At 40.8% G+C, this 24,749-nt stretch overlaps 1 protein-coding gene across 2 annotated transcripts in view; it reads left to right on the top strand.

Annotated features, from left to right (window-relative positions):
- Positions 1-24,749, top strand: part of KANK1 (KN motif and ankyrin repeat domains 1) — a 125,878-nt gene that overhangs the window by 53,755 nt on the left and 47,374 nt on the right. For both annotated transcript variants that reach the window (XM_056513852.1, XM_056513851.1), the window contains one exon: positions 22,926-23,042. In XM_056513852.1, coding sequence (XP_056369827.1) covers positions 23,006-23,042 — 37 coding nt within the window. In that variant the 5' untranslated portion in view covers positions 22,926-23,005. The remainder of the gene's footprint in view (positions 1-22,925; positions 23,043-24,749) is intronic.

Genomic DNA, 24,749 nt, shown 5'->3' with positions numbered 1-24,749 from the left:
GTGTTCCATGGGATCCTCTCCAATGATTTTTAAGAGACAGCAGAAAAACCCTCTAGTATCTGATAAAAGTAGGCATCTCCCTCAGACTGTACCTGTAAGTTAGCAAAGAATTTGTTCTTTTAACAAGCTTTAGACTCCACACTTTTGTGATTTTTGTAAACTGGTGGAGCTTATTTCTTTATAATAAAATTGAAACAACTTTCCATTGTTTTCTGGGATGCTGTTGAGAGAGTGAGCATCACTGGGTTGCTGCTTTCAACATCTCCAGTCCCAAGGTGGGAAGTAAACTCATGTAGAAGGCTTGCTCTAAGAAGAGCCGTTCTTTCATAGCAGGAAAAGCAGTCTGATCTCACAGGGCTGCTGAGCAATATAACTGTGTTATTGTCCTGCTTGAGACCTATGTGTAGGCAGGCTTATTTAGACACCAGGTATAATAATAATTCTGATATAATTTTTTTAATGACTAATTCAGTGCATAGTTAAAATCACAAGTGAGCAGGCTGCTAATCTAAGGATTTTTTTTCACTATAACAGGTAGTTTTTTTCTAATGCCATACAAAGGGGGGCATTAATTTGTGCACATTTCTGCTTTTCCTGTAGAAAAACTCAAAATACTAAAAGCTACATGCATTCAAGGTCCTGCAAAGGCATCACTTTACCCCAAGTGAATGGATGATGAATGTCATGTAACTTCATATCATCCAGGAGGCAGGTGTTATCATTTTCCTCATCAATTTTATAAGTTAGTGGTGACAGCCAGCAGGCTCCTGCAGTGGGTAACCTGGACCATTCACTAAGTTCTGACCCCAGGTCAAGATCTCCCAGGGGAGAGATCCATCTCTTCCTGTCCTGGACAGAGGAAGGCCCCCACATTTAATATTGAAGAGGGAGCTAAACATTAGAGACACGAGAACTCCTTGGTTAGGAACCAACCCCTACTTAACATTATGCATTTTTTTGGGTGCCTGAAACAGCCAGACCCAATGCCTGGCTGGCAGTATGATTTCCCTACTCATCCTGCTGCCCAGAAAGGTGGCCCTCAGCCTGGCATACCTGCTCTGGAGCACCCTGTGGCCAGGGCTGTGTCCCTGCCTTGCCCCAGCAGGCAGGTGGTCAAAAATGACCAGGGTGTCCCTCTGTGCCCCTGGCAGCAGCGGCTCCCACAGCAGAGAGCTGTGTAACCCTTGTCCTGAGCAGTTTGCTTTGACAGCTGTGACAGCCAGCAGAGCTTTGGCTTCAGGTGCAGTGCAATGATTAGTGTAAGGCGCAAATAGTAATTTTGTTGTAACATCTGCCATCCTCTCAGGGTGAGGCTGTGTGTTTTACCCGTGGGCTGGCTGTTGCTGGATGGATTTCGTTAGGTTCCCAGACACACCCTGGTTTCTGTATAATTGATGTGCTTATTAAAAAGGGAACAGAAAAACCTATTTTGTTCCCAATACCTGATTTAACAATAAACTCTTATTTCGGTCTGTGAACAAGTCCTTTTTTGCAGTGCTTATCTCACACCTTTGGCTGTTATGGTTTGCAGCAACGAAAGTAGAAGATAATTTTTGTTGGTCATTGAAAATACAGGAGAAGTGTTTCGCAATTTTTTTCTCTTTCTGCTGCTTTGTATGAAAGAAACATGCTGAAAGTCTGCTCCCTTGAAACTAGCAGTTTCATCTTTTTTTTTTAAAAAACTCCAACAACCCAGCTTCTTGCACTAGATGGCAGTGTGGATAGTTCAATGGGAAACTTGTTTTATTAGCAAAATTGTGAGATTAATGGTAGAAAGTATTCAATATAAAATTAAAAATCACTTTCTAGTGATGGCAAAATCATTTTTTGTTGCTTGTCCACCACACATTTGTGCTGGGGAAAAAATGTGGATTCCCCAGGTGTTTCAGGTCTGAAAAGCTTGTATAGGTGTCAGTTCTCAGAGTTGCAAATTATTGCATGATTCTCCTTTTCATGTCTCCTCTTGCATCTCAGAAGAGCTGAGGGTCCTGCAGGGTTGAGTGTTCATCTACACATTCTAAAGATGTGTTGCTGCTGTCCTGCAGACACAAGCCTGAGGAGGATTCTTCTGAATGAAAAGTGACAATAACTAAATATTGAGAAGCATGCTAAAATGATTGGGTATGATTACACATTATTGGTCAAGCATTAGCAGAGGATGAGTAGGTGTATCAAGTTGCAGGTATCTTGAAGAAACTTTATCAAATTATCAAAATTAAGCTGTAATTCAGAAAAATACAGCATCCTTCTATACATGTGAAATATTAAACACAGTAGATAAACTTAGTTACATCAGGATGCTTGTCCCACACCTGAGTGCCAACGTGAGAGTAAAATCCTGGTGAGCACCAGCAATCCTTTTGTTGAAATTCAGTAGTGCTCCTTTTCATTGAAAGAGATGGAAGGGCAGACCTGAACTGAGACATGATATCTGAAGCTCTTCTCTGACTAGATGGTCATGAACCTCTTGGATGCTGGGAAAAATAATGGTCCCTGCTCTGAGCCACTTATGCCAAGGCATGGGTCTCTGAGATGGTGGGGTTTGTGGTCCCACATTTTCCCTTTAGCAGGACTTGTTTATCAGAAGAGAGAAGGGATTTCACCTGGAAAGAAAGCCTAGATAATCAGTCAGTAATAGCACTTGAATTTATTTTGAGTTAGATAAAAAAGTTGCTATCTGGTTCTACTCAACCTAGCCTTTAGGTATAATTAGAAAAAGTACCATGCAGGCACCTCTGGAAAAATTTGATGTGTAAAAGTGTATTTTCATCAAGTGTTTTGTGGGATATCCTTTAGCTGTCATACATAATGCAAATAAGAAATTATGATTAGTGATTTGAGACCAATTATCAGAAAGGTTTTAAGGTAAAGCTAATTATGTTGTTAGGGGAGAGAATTATGAAACGTTTAATTGCAAATAGGTATCCAATACCCAGATGCTCTTAAAGTGACAGCATCTTTCCATGGCTTGTGCTATTTGTATGAGACAAAAGTATAGAAGATAAAACAATAAACATAAAAATACTGCAGATAATCAACTGTAAGAATAAATCTTGGCCTGCACACTTAATGTTATATATATGTATAGCAAAACCTTTCAAATAAAAATGTGTCTTGTTTTTGTAAAAGTACTGAGAATACAGCAAGCAGGTTTGGGAAAAATAAATTTATTTAAATTATGTTCTTAATGCATTACATATAAAATACCTGTTATTGTTTAAATATATTTAATATGCTTAAAGACTTTGAATATTTTAAATATATTTAATATAAAAGTGTCTTAATCCTTAATGTCAGTTAACTAGAAATAAAATCATTAGAATACTGAACTTAGCAAGCTTAATTTTTGTATTTGCAGCATGCATATTCTTTCCTTGTCTTGTTCAGATATCTGCCAGTTAACACACTGCATTATTCCTTAACATGAATACAACTCAGAGTTTGTCCATGAATGGATGCTATTGGAATGAGTAATTATTCTCTATTGTCCATTGCTCTTTGCCAATTGTTTATTAAGCTTCTTAATATAAAGTTTCTTAGGCAGAAATTGTTCTGTGGTATAGGCAACTGAATACTCAGATGCAGATTACATTTCTTTCAAGCAGAGAGAACAAATTGAGTGACATTAACTGCCCTCTCTAAATGATTGTAAGGGGCAGTGCTGAGGATTGGTCTGCATTTCAGTGCCTTGAATGAAAATTTGCAAAATGCTGGTGCTCTGTCACAGCTGTGTCCTCCCAGACAGTGATTTAAAGTGCATCTGTGGGGAGGCATGGCAGGCAAAGAAGGAGCCCAGATGTTATAAAGGAATTTCTTATGCAATTGTTCTGCTCTGCCTGAGTAGCAAAGCCAGAGGACTGCATAAAACAATTACTGCTTGGGCATGAAACTCTTATCTTGCTGCTCCAATCTTTTTGGTTGAAAAAGGGCCCTCTTCTAAGTACAAGATAACTGGGAACATAGACAAAGATTAGGCTCTTGCTGAAGAAGCAGGGCCTGTGCCTGCATCCTCAGCTAACCTTTCTGATGGTTCTGCAGGCTGCTGGGCACAGGGCTGGTGCTAGTCTGTGGTTCTGCTGCTACTTGCTTGATTTCTCACCCCTGCACTCTGCACCCCTGCTTCAGCTCCTCTCTGCCACAATTCACAGCCATGCTGAAAGTTGCCATCATTCATTCTACTAATAAAATTGGACTGGCAGCCATTTAAATAATGTCATTTTTTGGTTAACTGTTAAGCTAATTGATGTGGTTTAAACAAGGGCACAGTTCATTCAGCTGTCATCATGAGAAGATAGATACCATGTTATTTATTTTAAATGTCTAGGATTTTGCTTAAATAATAGTAACAGAATAAACAATCTCTAGCCTTATCTTGTTTTGAGATAGATAACAAAGTTAGTGCCACAACATGTTATATGGTCAGATTTGTGTACATATATATCTAAATGTCCAGCTGTCCTTCTGAAATGAACAAGCAGTGACAAGTTTCAGAGCAAAAGTTAGGAAAGATATTGTGGGTAAACACAATGCAGCTGGTTTGGTACATAAACTGCAAAACATGTCCAGGTTTTAAAAAAATAAATATGGAGAAAAGATGCTTCAATTTTCACTTCATACAAACCATCTGTTTTCTCTGCCTGTCTTGTATTTCAAAAGGATAACAAAACTAGTGTGCATTACTTTTTCTCCTCTTCTGTTTTAGCAAAAATAAATTAAAAAACCAACACATCCTTTCTGTTTTGTTACTCTTTCATGATTTCCTCTACCAGGACATAATTAGCACTGTGTGCAGTATAAGGGAATATTTCTGGATGACCAGTGCCCCAGAGGTGCTTATTAAGAATTATTGCCTTTTATTTCACACCATGGAGCTAAACAAACAAGCAAATAGAAAACTCAACCCCTCCTTCCAGTTGAGCTTAAAAGTGAGCTAGTAGTGCCAAAAGACTGTGGTCTACCAAAGATAAATGGAAATGCATATATGCTGTAATATAAAAGTTACAGAAAATTGAGTAATAACTGGTTTATATTATAATGTAACCACTGGGCTGAACGTACTTGAAGTCAAGGATATTTCTGTGAGTAAGAGAAGAGGAATTTGTTGACAGGAACAATTGTTAAATGTCTTCACTAGGGGGAAAACGAAGCTTGATTTGTGCAGCTGATAGGATATCTCCTGTACAAGTGAAGCCCTTGTAGGAAAAGACTGGGAAAAGACCTTGGGAAAAGATTTCCTGTAGGAAAACTCTGCCCAGTACTCTCAGCACAGTTTTTTAGAAAACTGTCATAATTACATACTGGTTGAATTAGTTTGAACTGCAAGGAACATATAGTTTCCTGAAGAAGTAGACTAATGCTGGGAAACGAGATTTTAGTCCTTTTATCTGTTGATTATTCATTGTTTGTCAGTAAATAAGATTGATATTGCTGCCAAAAGTTGTGCTGAAAAACTTGTATTTTCCAGGTAGAGCAAAAAATAGATATAACTTCTCATTTTATGTACTGAGTCTTGAACTATTTAATGGAAAATGGTCACACCTTGCAAATTCTAGAGGCATCTGCAGCTGACAGGGTAAGTCCTTACTTTGAATGCTTTGGCCAAAGAGGTTGATCAAGCTTAGGGAGCCAGTAACAAAGCTGGAGTTTACAACTTTGACTTCTCTACCTGGGATAAATTTTGTCTGTAAATTCTGGTTTCACTTAATGGAGTTCAATATTCAGTCAATTTTGGGGCTATTAAACCATTTTCAGAGTGGGTTACACACTAAGAAACAGACCTATATGGATGAGGTCAGCCACAGGGTGCTCGTGGGAGCTCACAGCAACTGCTTTGAACCTGGGCTCAACTCTGCTGTGGAATTACTGAAAGAGCTGCTTATCAGCTGGCATGGACCACTGCTTTCACATTTTTACCACTGATGCCTGGGAAAGCTGGGTGTTTGTGCATCCTTTGCTTGCCTATTGTTAATATTCCCTCTGACATTCTGCATAATAGGGGGGAATAATAATACCTTGTGCTTGCTGTTAGCTTTCAGTTTATCAGCTCCTGGAATAAAGCAAAAGGAAATGGCTGGGCTGCAGAACTGGGCTGGAGGGCAGGATGGGGCGGGACAGCCTTTGGTTTGGGGCACAGGCACTGCCTTCAGCAGGTCCCAGCGCTGCAGGCTGGTCTGGGAAATAAATTGCTGCATTACTAAATTGGCAGTGTCTCCTTGTGGGTGTTTTTGGTGCTGTTTTCACTCTGGCCCTGCGGTGAGATCGTACCCATCTTGCAGGAGCAAAGGCAAGGCGCTGCAAGCTGGTAGTGGCGCAGACCGCAAGCTGTGTGGGAGCAGCCACCACCACCTGTGAAACTCGCTCCTACAGCTGGGGAGGCTTACAGACCTTGGTCTTTGGCTTGAGAGTCAGAGGCTTTTAGGAGTGTTAAAGCAGGCTCACCCAGCGAGGTACTAGCCTAGCTGCTTTAGTGGCCTCCTGCCTTTTGAAAATGAAGCGGGGTCCTCGCTATTCCATTAAATCTTGCTGTTGGCTGACTCATCTCTCTGTTCACATAGATGCTCCTGGCAAAAACAGCTTATCTCTTGGCTTGCAATGTATCTCCCTATCCTGCTTTCCTTTGAATTGTGTTGGTTGGGAATATTAGGCAGTCTGCTGCAGCACCTGTGGTATGGGGGGCAGAAGCTACAGTGCTGCCAAGGTTTTTCCCTATTTACACCTATATAGAGACTCAGGAATTTTCTGACAGAAGTTTGCTAAAGGATGCCACAAGCCATTGTGATACATTTTGATTTTGTAATATACATAAAGTAACAGTCATTTAATCAACAGATCTGGCAAGATCAAGAACAGGGCTGATTAGGACATAAAGAATAGACAATAAATAAAATTAGTAAATAATCTCATCTGGGATTAGAGGTTGGTGTGAGAGAGTTGGCAGGAAATAATTAAAACACATTCACTGGGAGATTTGTTTATCTTTTATTCCTGTTATTTATTCCTCTTACTTCTCACTAATGCAAATTTCCGCCCATGCTGTAACTATGAGCTGGTGCAAAATACAGCTGGCCCTGAGGGATAGTAGGAAGCATGATGTTTGTTCCCCCCACTACTCCCTTTAGTGGTTGCTCTGTAGACGTGTGCACTGCTATGCCCATTGCTGATTTTGGCAAATTTGGGAATGAACTGTATAGGTTCCACCTGATTTGGAGCAGAAACCGCATGCCTTGATGCCAAAGCTGAAAATAAAAAAATGTAATTGCTTTATAAGTGTCCCACAAACAGGTTTTAAGTGTTGTAGTTTGAATATTAGAAGTGAATTTTTACTGTCTTTAATCACTGTTTAGATGCTAAAAAGGGCAACATGGTAAGGTTCATAATGAAGTCATTTTCTGGAACTGTGAAACTTTGTTTAAAAAGAAAAAAGCTAGTTTTTGTTGAAATTGTGATCACCATTGGAGCACATTGGACTAACTTCTGTTCTTGTGGAAACCATCTTCTGTTCTGAAATAATCTGTTTTGGTATTCTGAAATCTCACTGTGAGGTGCTGTTCTTCTTTGGGTTTTTCCAAATTCCTTTATACACAGAATAACGCTGTGCAGCTGCCACTCAGTGATACCACGCAGGATTGCTGTTGCATTGTGGAGAGTGTGTCCCATTTTTGGAGAGAGGCTGGCCTTCAGTAGCCCAACTGGATTTTGTTAAGATGAGCTGTGCTCAGTAGCAGCAGTTCATGTTGCAAGACCAGTGCTTCTCAGTCGTGCAGAGAAAAGAGCTCAAGGATGTGCCATGGTCTTCATGAGTGATAATGCATGTGAGCACCGTGGCTCATGGAACATGCTTTCCTACAGTACTTTGTTCTGGCTTTCCTACAGTACTTTGCTTTATGTGGTGAATGGATGAAACTAATAATGTTCCTGAAGGACTGTCCAACTATTTTCATGCTGCTTATTGTCTCTGATTTTATTCTGTCCTCCCTTCAGGAACAGGCAAATGGAGTAACATCGAATTTCTGAGTAAATACAAAGCTTAGTCTGCAACAGTTATTTTTCTGGAGCTGATGCCTTTAAAGCTATTCACAGGTAGAAATTAATTACTTCTTTAGACAGCAGCTGTCGCCATCGTGAGTCAACTCTATCTTGCAGTATTTATCAACACTTTTTAATAAGATGAAAGTTATATTTACAGATAATATTAATATGCATAGAGTAGCAGTGATTCCTGAAGGTTTTTTTAAAGTGTGTTATCATCATTGCTTTGAATGCTCTTTTGTTACTGCAGCAATGTAAATACACACTAATCTCATGGGAGGGGCTGGCTGGTGTCTTCACAGGTCTAGAGAGTGTAGGGAGTGATTCCTGCTGCTCTGTCCCACCTCGCCTCAAAGACCTATGTGCTGCTGAGAATGAACAAAATGTTCTCTCTGTTCTCTCCACAGTTGCATTCCTTCTGCCACTATTCACTGCTGCCAAGTCAATAAAAAAAAAAAGTGGAATTTTTTAAAGCTGTTTTTTTGGGGTTTTTGTTTTGTTTTGTTTTGCTTTGTTTTTTTAAACTTAATGCTTTTTGGTTTCTGAGCAAAGAGCTCCTGACACCTAATGTTATACCTGCTCAGATTTTGCCTTCCCACATTGCCTTGCTGATTGGCACTTTGGGGAATGTTAGTTTCTGCAGCTTTTTTTTTGAGCATAGCAGCCACATGTAAAATCTTCCAGGAGGGGAGGAGGAGTGGTGTTCACACACACAGCTGCGTTTATTTCCGTATGAGCTAAAGAATGCCCAGCTCCAAAACATACAGCCATAAAGGGAGCACCACCAGAGCAGCTGTAGGTCACCTTGTGTATGGAGTCAGGGTTTATGTGCCTGTCCTGCAGCAAGGCCAGCTGCCTCCAGCTGTCAGCAGAGAGGTGAACACCATGAAGAGCAGTGCGTTTGTGGGTGTCGCTGAGCTGATGGTGGGAGGCACCTTGAAGACCTTCATTCATCTCTATAGCTCTTGTGTGAGAGGCCAACTCCTACCTGAGATAAAAATCTCATTAGTTATGGACCAAAAAATCTTGCTGTTGAACAGTGATGCTGAGAAATTTGTTTCAACTGTTTTTTATGCGACTCCTTTCCCTGTGACTGGGAGCAGACTAGGTCACAGAGAGGGATGTTCACACATCTTGCAGCTCTGGTAGTTCGTGCTGTAATTTGATTATCAGCAGTTCACCAAGTAAGCTTTGAAAGTCCTTTTCTGCTTCTGCAAGTCCTGCAATGAGCTCCCTAAGGAAAATGAAGGACAAACACCACTGAAAATCTGCAGTCCACTTTTTGTGCTGCAGTGTCCACTACTAAATTAACCCTTCCTATTCCCGTCACACTTTTTCAAGAATGTATTCTGGGTTATAACACAATAAAATAATCTTGATTTTGTAATGTTACTTCACAGTATGTTAAGCTCCCATGTATTTATTTACAGCAGCAATGAAAAAAAAAGCCACCTACCACAAATTTTGGCAGCAATCATAGCTACCTAGTTATTATCCTAGGCAAACTGCTGATGTGTGAGGTATGCACTAAAAAACAAACACCACCATTTTCTTAAAATCAGCTGAGAGTTGGTTCTAGTTAAGCAAGCAGAGAGATACATGAAAAGGTTTGAGGTCTTATGCTGCAGCTCAAAGGCTTCAGCTAAGGGTAAAATTTGCAACCATCCACTTTTTTATTTGCTCTGAGCTGCAAGCATCATTCACAGTGTAGGAGTTGGTGTGACCTGGCACGTCAATTTGTGAGGTATGTGTGGCCCAGTAAGGCTTGACCAAGTTTTAGACATGTCCATGTTTAACATTTGCTTTTCTAATTTTGGTGGGAGCGGAGACAATGTAAACTGAGTAAGTTTCCATAGGAATTTTTTTTAAGTGCCATTTAGCTTTCTTAAAATGGGCACTTAAAGAACATGCCTGCTTGACAGCTGCTGATGAAGATAGTGTTTGTCTATGTGCCCTCAAAGGCTCATGTGCCTGAGCTATCATATGATGAATGTAGCTACATGTGTAAGGAAACTAATGCTGATTTTCACCCTTTAAGAATTTCATTTTGATGAAAGGTCCAATTTTCATAGCAATTATTTTTTAGTGTGATGGCAGCAGGTAAGAAGCATGCCAATGTCCTCAGATACCTCAAAATAATTTTCATTTGGGTTTGTATTTCTTCCCCCAATTATGAATGTAAATATTATTAAAAATATAATTATAACTATAGATATAAAATATACATTGTAACTATGTAATAATTAATATGTAGCAAAAATAATGCATTTGAATTGTAATACTCCATTGCATACATACATATGGACTGCTTCTTAAATAATATTTTTGAAATAACCATTCACATAATGTTCATTTCACTTCTTAAGGCTTGTCTTCTGCAAGCTTAGCCTGTTTTCATTTGCCTGTTTCTTCTCTTTTCACTTTACATTTTTGTAAAGTGAAGCAGATATACTGTGTTGGGAGTATTGTTGTCCAGTTTACAAGCAAGTGTTTTGTACTGCCAATTCTGTTCTGGTAGAGGTAAGCTGAAGCAGTTTTTGTTCCATACTTGGGTAGTCTTTGAAAATCAGATCATGTTCTTTTCAACAAGGTGTTTCCCCAGCCTAAATGATTGCAGAGAGCTTCCCACCTTGATGGCAGCCTTCCTCCCTGAAAGAGGAAAAGCTTTCATGAATAGGGAAATATGGAATATTTCTAAATACTACACAATGTAATATCTTAAATCTATTATTTACCCTATTGCTTAATGGCAAAGAAATATGCCCTTTGTGTAAGCATGTATATATCACAAGACATGTGATGGCTTTTAGATGTAGGGAATGGAAAATTAACTGTTTACCTAAGGAAAATTGTTCCTGCTTACATATTTTCAGCTTTTGAAACTTCACTGCAGACTAACATCAGCACACAGTCTTCATTCTGTTCATTTTATTGCCATTATTTTGATACTGGACGTACATTATGAGAAACAAAGGGCAAGACATGGATTAATAATTAGCAATACGTCTACAGTCATTAATTTGTAACCTCTGTGCTTGATTTTGCTATTGTATTAAGGGAAGGGGGAAAAAAAGGCTACATTCAGTTCTACATTCAGTACAGCAGAGAAGAGAAAAAAGTAAATTATAGTATTTCCTTATATGGTGATTAAATAGCTTTAGAAACTTAAGAAATTTAAAGGAGGAGGAGGACTTACAAAGTTCTTTAATTCTGTCATGTGGTGCTGCTTTGTAATGGTTTTGGTTGTCTGTTGCCTTCCTCTGCAGTAAAATATACAGAAGTGTAGCAATTCCTATTGCTTGCTTTTAGGCAGCGGACCTGTTGCTCCAGAGAATGGGGGCAGATAAAATTAGGGCTGTTTAGCCCCAAATGAGGTACATAGATCCTTGGTGACAGAACAGTAAAATTAAGCTGCTCCTCCAAAAAAATAAGGTGGGAAAAAGGAAATTCAGCATATCTTGAGAAAAAAGCTAGGCAGAGAACATCTGTTTTAAGAGTCCTCTCTTACAAGAACTTTTCTCGAGGTTTTAAATCAGTAGAAAAATGGCTGTATTGCTAAAAAGGGTTAGTTTAAGACTTTGTAAGGAAATTACAGTGGTTGCAGAAGGGACCCTTAAGTTCTGTTCAGACTGAAAAAGCAGAACCTAAATTTAAAAAAAAAATTCCTTTTTATCTGACTGGGACAGCCCTTGTTCAAATTCAGCTGCTGTCTTCTGGATTATGCATGGAATGAGGGAAAAAGGGGACATGTATAAATAAATTGTGTGTTTTCTATTTTGCAGTTCTTGCAAGAAGATAGATGGATGTGCTTTTAAACTCTGTATTGATTTGTTTGCTGTGGCTGTGTGTTTATCAGAAATCTGTGGGTACTGAGGTTGGGGAGAGCTCAGAGTGTGGCTTAGATTTCTGGGGAAGCACCATGTGGAGGGAATAACCTAAACAAAGAAAGTGCCCCTCTGCTAGGACCTTTGTGTACGGTTTCAGGAGGGCACTGATAATTGTGCAGCATCTTATTCTGCTCTTGAGAATATGAATATGAAAGCCATTCTTTTGTCACTAAGAACATCTGAATTAGCTTTAGTTTTATTTACACCACACAATTTCCTGCTTAGGACTTGCTTTCTGTGAAGAAAGTCACGTTGAAGATGCATTGTTTCAATGACAGTCCTGGTGTGTTGCTCTTCAAGAAGGTTGGGTTCTTGCATTGTTTTTTCTACCAGATTTTGGTTTGTTGTGCAAGATGCAATGCCATCTATCTGTCTGTTGGCTCATATGGTGACTGATAAAAACATACCTAATTTTGCTATTTCTTAATTAACATTCTGCTGTCTAATAAGAGATCAACTAAAAAGACTAAAGGTAATATATTTATGGATCTCCATAGAAAGGTACAGTTTTTGCAGATTATGGTGGACTCAGTCCACTGACTCGGAGTTAAAACAGGGTGAGTGTTTCAGATCCATTCATTTGGGGAATTACAGATTTGATTCTAACTTGAGAGTGTTGTAAGATACAGATGGCCCCTTGTTATTGCTTCAGCTCAGGTCAGCGCTGAGATACAGTTTTGGCTGACAGGCAGTGTGAATGAAGGCTGAGTTTATTGGGATGTGACTGGCAGAAATGGGAGTCAGCAGTGCCAGCCTGGATGCTGCACATGGCAGTTGTGCCACACACGTCCCAGCAGCTTGTCAGCACCTCTGCTTCCTGGCACCTTGTGGCACAGCAGTGATGTGCCTCATGCCAGCTGCCCAATGCGGGGCTTTAGATTTGAATTTTCAGGGGAGAGACGTAATTCACTGAGTTCTGGCTTCCTAAGGCAAAAAGTTCCTGTGCAGTAAGTTGATCACCACACTTATATCTGTGCTGGACGCTCTTGCTACTGTATATCTGTTTGAGAAAGACGAGGAGCGTGAGCATGAGAAGATGCTGTGAATAATTGATGCAAGTGTTCGCTCTCTCGCTGAGAAGGAAGGCAGGTATTGTGAACTCTATGCTCTTTTCAATTACTCAGATTAAATTACAAAGTCCCAGAGCATTAGGAACAGGTTGTTTTAGTGTTGGTTTGACTAAGCTGCAGAGAGGAACATCCTCTGTGAGGGACAAGTGCATTGCCCCAACTTGTGGTCCCCTCCTTTGGGTGGGTAAGTTCCATGCAGGTGTCCACAAGTAGCAAAATCGTTTTGGCTGCATGCAATGCAAGGCTGAATGACACTTGCCTGACAAGCTGACAGGTCTTTTTCTATGAGCTGTTGAGCAGGAAGAGAATGGAGATACCCAGCTAGACTGGCTCCATCATGCTCTGCTGCAGCTGCTGCCAGATGGTCTCCATCTGGCTCATGGCAGCCCTAAATCAAAGTGTTAGCATGGTTTGGTGACTCTGCATGCTCAGTAATGAGAGTCCATATGGCATGTGGTGGGGTGGCTGGCAGGTTTTTGTGCTGTGATATCCTGCCTCCCTCCTGCCAGAGTGTGCAGGCTTGCAGTCCATAGGCTGTGGTGTGACATACGGTGGCTCTTGAGGCAAGACCAGAGAAACCTCCTCACCCCTGGAATGAATGTTGAAAGCCTCACAAGAGATGGTTTGTGGCTTTGGGAGGAGGTAAAAAATAATTGTGCACACATGCTGGCTGTTCCTGAGGGATGCTGTGTGATGGAGTGGGAAAGGACAGCAGCCTGGAGGATGTTAGGAGTGTGTTCCCTGGCCAGGCTGAAGCTGTGGGGTTGTGATTTCAATAGAAAAGTTGTGGTAAGTAGAGTCTCCTGGTATTGCTGAAGGGCCACTTCAAGCAGCTTGAAGAGAAATCAGCCCATGTTAGAATTGAGGTTGCAGATACAGTCATATGGGGATAGATGGTGGCAGTGTGGGCTATGGACAGAGTCTAATGGAGAGTGAGACTTTGAGTCCTCTCCTGTAAACTGTGGTAGATGAAAAGCAAGAGCCTGGCCCTTCCAATATTGCTTCTTTGCCCCTACCATTTTCCACTTTCATTGTCGACAAAACCTATAATTTCTCTGTTCATGTAAGGTTGATACCACAGTCCACAGTACCCATATTAGTAGTGGAGAAAAAGGAAAAGAGGTACGAGGATTTGGGCATTATTGTAGGAAGGAAGCACATTTAGGGCTAGATGGGGACAAAGCTGATCTGCTGGAGCTTTCTCAGGTAAAGATACACCTTCAGCTGAGGTCACAGTTACATAAGCAAATGCTGCTAGCCAAAATTCTTGAATTTGCCAACTGTCCCATATCATTGCCCTTTTGTCATATCAGATTTATGGTTGGTCTGGTTATGTATAGCATCTCAGACCTAAAATCAGAGGAAGAGACAGACTGAGATTTGACTGTCTGCCTCTAAATATGTTTCATGCTTGTGCTATTATATATGCAATCTCACTGAAGACTAAATACTTGGATACTTTATAGAAGAGTCAGACTTGTCTATTTATCAGTTTGTGCCTTAAAATCATTGCAGCTTGTCTCGGATGCAGTCTAAACAAGATCACAGTCCATTTCATAAACTGTTTGTAAACATCCTTGATTAGTTTGTTCATCTCAGCCTTCAAGTGTATCTACCTGTAAATTCTCTTTGAATAAGTGAATTAATTCTAAATTATTGGGATCTGCCTATGTGTTTTTCCTACTGTTGTTCAACTTTTAATGTTTAAAGATAGAGTGGAAAGGATGCTGTGTTTTGTCCTGCCCCATTGAGTGAACAGATGTGATGGGCAGTTTATATACACACTGTGGGGAGGAAGGGAGAACAGCTTCTCATCCCAGACAGAGCAGTTCCAGGGTTCTCAGCTCTGGCAGGCCACAGGTATACTGCAGCTGGGATGCATCATCATCCCCAACATGTATGCATTCCTCTCCCAACTTTTTGGAAGCCTTTTCATGCTGGATTTCAGTCTTTGTCAGAGCAGATGAAAATGCTGCTTAGCAGACGTTTAATTTCCCTCTTGGAGACTGAACTATTTCAAGCCATGGAAGTCTCATCCCTCCTGCTTTTCCCCAAGGATAGCCCAGCTGTATTCTTTGGGCTCCCTGTCACAGCAAGCATTACAACCCATAGCAATATCATACTGGCTTGAATTCATGTACTTTTATGTGACTCATTATCCACTGGCATAAACAAAAAGGAGTGTCTTCTACATCACCCATTAGGAATTTCAGGTATAAAAAAAAATAGTTGTTTTTTTTTTTCTACCATGGATTGCCTCTCTTTTTCTATTTGATTTTTTTCCCTCTAATATAAACAGAAATGGGTTTCTTGGTTGCAGCATGATGCAGTCTTCTGAAGGTGTTTTGTTTTTATATTTTTTTCTTCTGTAATGTAACATGATGACAGTGATGATGTCAGGAATGATTTCCAAAAGAGATGGGTGGTCTGAGAATGCTTGCAGAGTGCAGGGGGCCTTGCAGCACTGTGTGACAGGTGTCATCCAAACATACCTGTCTGTGTTTAGGCTCACACTACATGAGCAAAGATCATGCTCTTGCACATCAAACAAGGGCCACCAAGTCATCAGCTGTAGCCCAGTTCTGTATGGATGGGATGTCCTCCTTATACAAGTGACAAAAGCATGCCAACTACAATTTACAGAATCCATGTAAAGATTTCCTTTTACTAATGAGTGGTGATCATGATAGTAAGAGCATAGCAGGAGATGGCACTTCTGGCTGACAGTGAGTCTGCTGTATCTCTGAGAACAGGTGTGGTTACCAAAAGTCCACTAGGCTGACCTGATGTCTTTTGGGATTCTTTAGAGAGCTGTCCAGCTATGGTAGAGAAAGCTGCTTGTGCTTGCAAGTAAGTTCTGTTTGTCTTAACTCCTTGACAAGAATTACTATAACAGAGTTTTACCATCCCACAAATTAGCTAGTTGTTAGAGCTGAGCTTGGTTACACTAAAAAATTGAATATTCCTCACCCCATTTTGTAAGATTGTTCTTGCAAACCACTTTTTAGTATGATGCTGTCCATAACCAGGATCTTCTGCATGGTGACTATACATGAAAGGTCCAAAAAAGAGCAAAGTAAAATGAGCTGGGGATTGTATTGCCTATGAGCTGGGAGAGAAGATTATAGTTCATAAAATCACAAAGGGTGTGGTTTGAATCTGAATCTGAAAAAGCTGCATCAGCACTGATTTTGACCAAGTCCTGCAATGCAAGGATTTGGCAGCAAAATTTATGAAACATCAGTTTAAAATTAGAAAAAAGTATGTGGTGAGTTTTGACAGCCTGAGACTTCCTGCCCTACAAAGCAGCAGAAGCAAGTGGTATCAGCAGGGCCAGAAAGAGGCTAGTCAAATTCACAGGCTATTAATGTGAATATTAAAATTACATAGTAAGGACATACCTTTAAATATTCCAAATCCAATAATTGTTGATGCTGGGAGAATACAGAAGCATGGATACTCATCATAAGGCACTTGAACTCTCCTTATATAATATCTGCTGTTGCTAGTATTGAAAACAAGACAGTCTGGATGGATCATTTGTCTGCCTCTACAGAATGCTTGTTATGTTGTTTCTGCTGGGTACTATTTTAAAATCCTTTTGCTGTTTCTTTTTCCTTTCCCAGCAAGTCAGTGAGTAGCTTGTGTAGAATGGCTGATTTCTCTTCTGAATCCTCCAGGCACAACTGGGATAACTCCACGTGGAAGGGAAACTAAAACCCAGCAGCTGATGGTAGACCAGTTTCTGCTCTTGCTAGCAAATGTGACAAAGCAAGACTTGTAGAAATTCAGAAAATTTGTGGGATATTTTGAATAGCCAGAAGGACCCAGTACCTTTGAAATATTTTCACTTATATCCATTTTCTGAGGCATTTTTTACTGAAAGCTGCTCAGTAATGCCCCAGTTCTGTGCAGTAGGTGGGTGGCTTGGGAGACTGAAGCAGAAGCTTTGTAGAAGCTCAGCTCAGGAGATGAGAAGACCATTTTCAAGTATGGGGTAGAAGAAAACCCCTCAGACCCCTACATTACTGAAGGTTGTACATTTATTCTCTGCCTGCAGCAATAACAAGGTGAGAAGACAAGCTTAATGCAAGTCTGCTTAAAATAGGGGCTGGGGGAGAAGACAATTAAAGGAATCCCTGTGAAACTTACTAATGATTAGTTCCATCACAGCTTGAGAACTGGAGCAGGGCATTGCATAATTCAGACTCTGGGATTCAAAAGCAAAAAAGCTTAGAGCTGGGTTTGATTTTGTTGTTGTTTTTGTCAGAAGGGAAGCATTTGCACTGGGTAGGAGCAGTCTGACTGTTCTTTTCTTCAGCTTGCTGACTCAGGTCCCAGAGTTTCTGAGCCATCACTCTCTTCTTAGCAGAGCTTAGCTCAGCTTTTGCCTGGAGCTCTGCTGTAAAGAAAGACCTTTTTACAGACCAGTGCCATAAGTGGAGGGAGTGAGGAAGGCAGGCAGGTAAATTCATGCTGACCGTAGCCATATCTTGTTAATTAACTTGCTTGTTGAAAGGATTTACAAGGCTTCTCTTGCTCCCATGATACTGCAGATTCTGCAGAAAAACAAAACAAAACAAAAAACCATAGTGAGTAGTGACTTCTTTTGATTGACTGCTTAAATATTGTCCAAAATAAATTACTTGTTATAGTGCATATAGTAAGAATAGTCTCTGCCTTGTGATGGAGAGACTGAACCACAACTGACTGCTGCCTGAGAGATGCTGCAGGAAACACTGGGATTTTTAGTTCTGCATTTTAGTGTGGCGTAGCTACTGATTTATTTTGTTCAGTTAGTGAGACCTGAAGAGCAACTTGCATAATTTTGCTTCTGATTTGGATGCAACATTAGAAAGACATTTGCTCTAGAAAGTATATGAATGGGTGAGTTGTTACATGATTAAATAATTAAGTGAAATTTAAAATCTCACAGTTTAACCCTTATCTCAAAGTTGATTACTCTGTGTCTAACCTGAAAATAAAATCCTCATATGCCTGCATTCTTACTTTGTTTTGCCTTTAATTTTAAAACAGCATATATTAAAAATAACAAACAAACATATTTCTCCCTTTCAAATGTTGCCTTTCAGTTTATTGGCCACTCATTTTGATAAAGATAAGAAGAACACAACCAAAGTAGGGGTAAGATTGAAAAGAAAGTATCAGTGATATACAGTCATTATCCCAGGATAGATACCAACCACAGAACAACTTCCCACATACTTTCTCTTCTGCTGTTGTTGGCTTCAGACCTTGCTTTGTTTAAATTGCACCTGGCATACTTGGTACGTACAGGTTGCAGACATTCCTGTTTCCTGTAGAGAAGCACAAGTTTGAAAAGTGCTTGCCACTCTAGCTGAGCAGGAGGGATTCCCAGTGCAAATTTCTTCTTGCAGCTAGAGACATTACCATGTATGTTTTTGGAGGGGTTTTGCACGCATCTTGTCTCTTGCTTGCAAATGTTATCAGTGTCTTGCATAATGAAACTGGGCAAGTTCTACTGCCAGGACGACCCACCTGTGAGAGGGAAGTCTCAGGCAGAAGTTTTGTTGCACGGATGTATAGCAGGAATGGAGCAGTACCAGTTCTTCTTGAGTATTGCATCTCGTGGGTCGACTTGCTCTGTCAAACCCTTCTACCCTAGACCTATTTAATCACCACTTTGCACTTGCTGGGTAGGACTGCAGAGCTGGTTTTTCTCCTGGAACCGTTCCCTGACTACATCCACCTGAACAATTGGGAGCCAGTACCTTTGAATCCTTCACAGTTCTGACCTACAGTGCTCCCACTTTTAACCCAGATCTTAAACAACAGAACTGTATTGTCTGAGCCACATTCACCCTGTGAGTGGTTCAGAACATGGTGCTGATCTGGAGCTTGTTTGGAGTGGCTGATGTGACTGTTTGCTCTCAAGAGTCTGTGTGTGCCATGAGAAAAAGAAGTTAAATACACGTCTATTTAGCCTAAAGCCTCCTTGCCTGGGAAGCTAGAACCTGTTTTTTGAATCCCACAAACCAGTGAGTGCCCATCACCATTTCCACATGTGACCTCAGCCCTGGACAGGAGCACTTTCAGGATTGCTTTTCTGGGTTAAGAGCTGAGTTATATTTCTCTTCTAATTACTGTGTTGCCAACATGCTGTTCTACAGCTGCTCTTAGACCAAACCTCAACTGTTTTCTATCTTAAGTGTCTGATGAAAACATCAGATTTAAGTGTGAGTCCGGATTTTCTGCAAGGTCTGTGCCTCTTGAGGCTTCTGCATTTCTGTAGTTCTGCTGTGTGGATGCCAGAACTGATCTATATGTACTCAGATATTTCTGGTGCTGAAGCACCAGAATAGGTGTCAGCACCAGCAAGATGCAGCACTAAAGAGAAACATGGTTCTTTTCCCTTGTGAATAGGACAGGATTAGAACATAAAAAAATCACCATTCTGGAAAAACCTGTAAAAGCTGGGGTGTCATGAGCGTTTGTAGAAACTGAGGATCATGTGTGTTTAAGGTTTCTGCTATTGAACCTCAGGGCAGAAGAGAGTTTGAATATCTAATGCAAAACACTTTAAACAACTGCTTCATTGAGCAATAACTCTTCATATAGCTAGTCTCTGCTTGTTTTGCATTTGCCCTAGGATCTGTAAATCACAGTATTCACAGGCAAGCATGGGTTGAGCATGTAAAAACACATAGGCAGAGAGTTGAAGAGTTGGGAATGGAATACACAAGCTCCTCTTCTAATTTTCTTGTGTAAGATGTCTCTACCAGAGAATATGCTTTTCTGTAGAGGAGGCTAAGTTTTCCTCCTCTCTGCATTCTGGCTGGTCTCTGGTATTTTGCTGCGCCTCGCCTACATGAGAGACTTGTGTCCAAATGCAGCTTCTGGGGTGTGTGCAGCTGGGGAATCACATGTGGCACCATTCTAAAAATGATCCATGTATGTGTGACGCAATTTCAGGAATTCAGTTCCCAATGTATGGTTTAGAGAATATTTTAACAAAATTCTCTTCTTCCATGAGTTCGCTGAGCTAGATCAGATATTTTCCTGTACTTGAACAGCTGTTTAATAGGCAGATTTGCAATTCCTGCTACATTTAATCTAAAAAAAACCAAAAAACCCCAGAACAATAAAAAGAGTTTAAAAAAAGAAGACAAACAAAAAAAACAAATCCTAAAAACATCAACCAAAAAAACCCAAAATATCTTTCACTCAGCTAACAAATTATTAGAGCCTAAGCTTTTCTCTCTCTTTTTCCTTTTGTTCTATTTGTTGGACTGAATTTGCTTCCTGAATTATTTTATTAATCCTCACTTAAGCTCAGAAGCAGCAAGTGAGTTTGCTTGAGGTACTTGAGCCTGCACAGCTTTGAAACTCCTAATGGAAGCATACCCACAAGGCAGATTGTACCAGGTCAATTGCATCTCTTCAAGCCACAATAAAATAGAGATCTTAGGCCTTGTTTAGATTTTCAGCACTGTTTTTATCAACTTTATGTCAATACTCACCTCAATTGCATTTGTTTCTTGCTGTTGGTAAGCTCTCCTCATTTGTGCTTGTGAATGGTGACTGGTGTTTTTAAGAGATTTTGCTTTTAAACCAATGATGAGGCATGCCACAGTAGGGCTTCATTTTTCTGGCTGACCCACTCAAGTTTGGGACTGCCCTGAAGCTAAAAGAGATGTGTCCCACCCAGGATCCCCTCCCACCCATCTGTGCATACCCATCCCTGGCTTCATGCTCTCAGGTCTCCCCTTGCACAGTGTATGTAATGAAAGCAGGGAAGCACACCCATTGTTGCAGTGCTACTGAGAAAGCACAGAGCTATGCTGAACACATCAGAAGTGGGTCAATAAATTCCTTTTCTTTGTTGCTGGTTACGCTGGTGGAGATTGATGCCCTGGTAAGTGCAGCCTGCCCTGAGACAGTGGCTGTCCTGAGTTCAGGACATGTCCTGAACGTCACATGGAGGCTGACAGTAATTTTTCAGTAATCATTCACTGTGGCTCAGTAAAAGTTGCCTTTAAGTCTTCAGTTTAAGGCATAACTTTATATCCTTATAGCTTATAACTTTTATAGCAAGCAGAGATGGTAGTGATGCTTTAAAAATCTCTCTGTTTGAAAGGAAGTGGTTAATATTTTCCTAAAAGCTCGCAGATTTAAAACCCCTGTCCCAGCTGCAAACTCTGAAAGCAACATAATTTTTGGGGGGATTTTTGTTTGTTTGTTTGTTGTTTGTTTGTTTTGTTTTGTTTTGTTTTGTTTTGTTTTGTTTGTTTTGTGGATTTTTTGTGGTGTTTTTTTGGTTTTGTTTTGTTGTTCAGTTTGTTTTTTTTTTTTTCTCCCATTTCTCCATAAAATTTGGTAATTATCATTAGGCTTGGAATCTTGTGTTGGGCCTCTGTGCATCATGGGCTGTGCTGGATTCCTGCCTTATATTGCTGTTTGTATCCTTTCACTTATACAGCCTTTATGGCAGCTTCATGCTGTGCCCTTTGCAGAGCAAGAGATGGGAAATGTCAGCGTACAGGCAGAGCTAGGGGAGGAGGAATTGCCATGAAGCTCTTTCAGCATTCTTGGAAAATTGATATCAGATTGTACTAAAAATGAAGGCATTTGTGTTCTTGAAGGAGAAAGTAAAGCTGTATTAGCTTGTTTAATGAATCTCTGTCAGCTTTTAAAGACAGCCAGCTTCTCTATCAGTCAGTGTATCTCTGACTCTAATTCACATGGTGCCTGTGCTCATTAATTTCTTGATCTTCTTTTACTTTGCTAATCTGCTTAGCTTTTAAATACTTTCCTGCACATATTGTCAGAGTTAAATCAAATATAATTGGAAAAATGTGACTAGTTTGTTGAGAAGCTGCCAGCCCAAATCAGATGGGGGTCGGCAAAGCAGGGTGTTCTTCATACACCTAAGCTCCACCTGTCTGAGTCAACAAAATGAAATGTTGCTTGGACTGTAGAAAACTCAAAGGAGACTCAGAAAGAGGCATCTCTGTCGCCCCAGATGAGTCAGATCTTCTGCTCTGAAGATGGGAGCTCTGATCAGGCTGCCCCCTGCACTGAAGGTGGGAAGGGAAGGAGGAGCAGGAGCCAACAATTCTGGCTTTGCAGAGCCAGCCAGCTAGCCACAGAACTGCTGCTGGTTTGACCTCTGCCTCTCATTTGGCTTCCTCTCCGCAGCCACACACCCAGGAGGACAGTGCCCTTTTTCTGTACCTGCAGCCTGAGCTTCAGGCAAGTGCTGCTCATTGATTCAATCTGCCACGTGTGGGTTGGAAGGAAACATAACTCCAGAGAAGCCACTGCTGCTGGAACTTGCAGTGGAGAGGCCTTGTACTCATTCCTGACACTGTCTGTGCCACTTCTGGTCCCCCCACCCTGCCAGCTTCCACACAGGAGCTGTGTGGGTTTGTCAGTCGGAGATGCTGGCTCTGGCTGCATCTGAGGGTTCAGCCCTCACCTCCCCAGGGGGACTCAGCTCAGAAATTGCCCCTGGTCCCCTGCTCGCTGGTACAGTGCTCCTGTAGGTGCTCTTCACCTAAAAAATCCTCTAACCCTGCCTTTGTAAGATGTTGGGGAATCTAAAGCTTTATACATGTGCCACAAATGTGAGGAATCTGTGGTGGTACATACGAGTTTAGAGACCAGCTGTGAAAAAGCTGAGGCAGGCCAGAAAAACCAGGGCTGGTTGCATTTTCAGGTAGTTGCAGATACATCCTCACTGAGGACAGATCAGGAGGTTGTCAGAGAACCACAGTTCATCTTCAGTCACCTTTGGGGTGTGTGATAGCTAGGATGCTGATTTAAGAAGAGCGTGTTACTGCTGCACTGAAGTTTGCATTGAAGATGATACTTTAAACACTCAGAAATGCCTACTGCTTAATGTGCCTAACTTCTTAAAACTACATGTTTTTAACCGCTTTTTACTTGTTTGTTGCAGGTTGCATGTCTGGTTGGACTTGATGCATGGCATTTGCATGACACCAAACAGCCTAGCTGTGGATGTGTCACTGAGCAAACATGGCCTATCCAGCAAATACTAACAGCAGTGCCACAGGTAACTAAACGGGAACGCATTCCCCCTCTGGGTTATTAATTTTTAAAACTCTTACACTGTGCAAGCAGGAAAAGGAAGTAATGGCAGTTTAAATATTGAAAAACAGTTTCCTGGTAGATCAGAGCCTGTCTGTTCCCTCCCCATCCCCCACCCCGATAATCTTTTAAATATTTATAGTTTACAAAGTCGTTTGGGAAGACTTAAGGGCTGGCACTCAGTCATTCAGCATGCAGTGTGCTCTGCTCTCAAGGACCTAGAGGGGCTTACTCCAGACTCTGGGATGCCTAGGGCTTTGCTGCAGAGTCATGTGGCTGTTACACTGACTCTGTAAAATTGGTGAGATTAACCAGCTCTTAATGCATCGAATCCCCAGCCCTTCCTGGTCATCCTTACTGGTTGGTCTAATTTTTGTTGCTTGCTTCTCCACAAAGCATAAAAAACATTTCTCAAGCAATATCCTGAAGAGATGTTTCACTTTTTTGTTATTTTTAAGAAGTTCCCAAAATTGTGTGATACTTTGAGAAATGTATTACTTGGCTTGTTCAAAGGTTGCTGAGGAGGGCTAGCAGGTCAGGAGGGGGCAGAAACTGCAGAACAACTGATAACAGCACAGCAGCAGTGTTCCTCCTGCGGTTATGTCAATATTTTCCTCTTCTGATCTCTGCACAAACATAGTTTTAGCTCACTAAGGCTGAGCCTGCTATAGTAGGATTACACGGAAAATTTCAAGTGCATAGCAGGAGCTTGTGGGTTGCTTACTGTGCTCACTGTAGAATTATTCTAATTGGAGCATGGGATTAAAACATTTTGTGTGCAGGATATTAGAAATATGGACTGCCATTATGTGTAGTTTAGGCAAAACAAGAAGTCTTTTCTAAAGGCTAGAAAGTTGAATTAAGTCTTTGGAATGACTATTATCTGTTGATGATTTAAAGTTAAATTTACCAATGTTGTTAAATCTTGAGACCACTGAAATAAGATATTTCTATTCTCCCCCCACCACCTTTTTATATAATTAGAGGTATATTCTTTAAGATAGAAACCATATCCTTTTGTAACCTCCAGTAATCCTTTTGAAAAGTTGGACTGCAAAACCTCTGCTGTGTGACTTAACTGTATCTGTTTGCTGCCTAAACCCCTCATGTAATTTGACTTTTATTTGTAATATGCCTTTAACTTAAGTCATGCAGAAAAATTTCTTCTGCTTACAAGGAAAGAAAAATTGTGCATGGAGTGTTACTGATTGCTTTACTGATTTTTTTTCTCCCTGCAGTAGAACTGTCTATTGAAAAGGTTGGTGGGCTGATGTGTAAGTCTAAAAGAAGCTAAATGTTTGTACTGGGGGATGTGTTAATGCAAGATGAAGTTTTAGTTTCAGAATTGTTATGCAAACAAGGCTTCTTGCAGGATAAAGCTGTTTGTTCCCTTATTTGTAGAAAGACGCTGTAATAAATTACAAGTATTTAATTCAGAAGTAAATTGGACAACATTTTGCAGATACTGTCAGGACTTGTTGGCTGTGCAAACCCTTGAGGCCGGTGTTCTGACATGCAGCTATGTACGCCCGTGTCTCAAATCCTCAGCAGCTCATAACAGAAGGACTGCTGGGCGGCAAATACCTCTGATTTGTTGTGCTCTGGGAGAGAAGGCCTTTGGATGAGCAGCAGCTGATCTGGGCGTTGGAGGTATTGAAGCCAGTTTCTTAAT

This window comes from Oenanthe melanoleuca, chromosome Z (genome assembly GCF_029582105.1).
Source record: "Oenanthe melanoleuca isolate GR-GAL-2019-014 chromosome Z, OMel1.0, whole genome shotgun sequence".
NCBI classification, from domain to species: domain Eukaryota; kingdom Metazoa; phylum Chordata; class Aves; order Passeriformes; family Muscicapidae; genus Oenanthe; species Oenanthe melanoleuca.
This window is presented reverse-complemented; position numbering and strand designations above follow the sequence as displayed.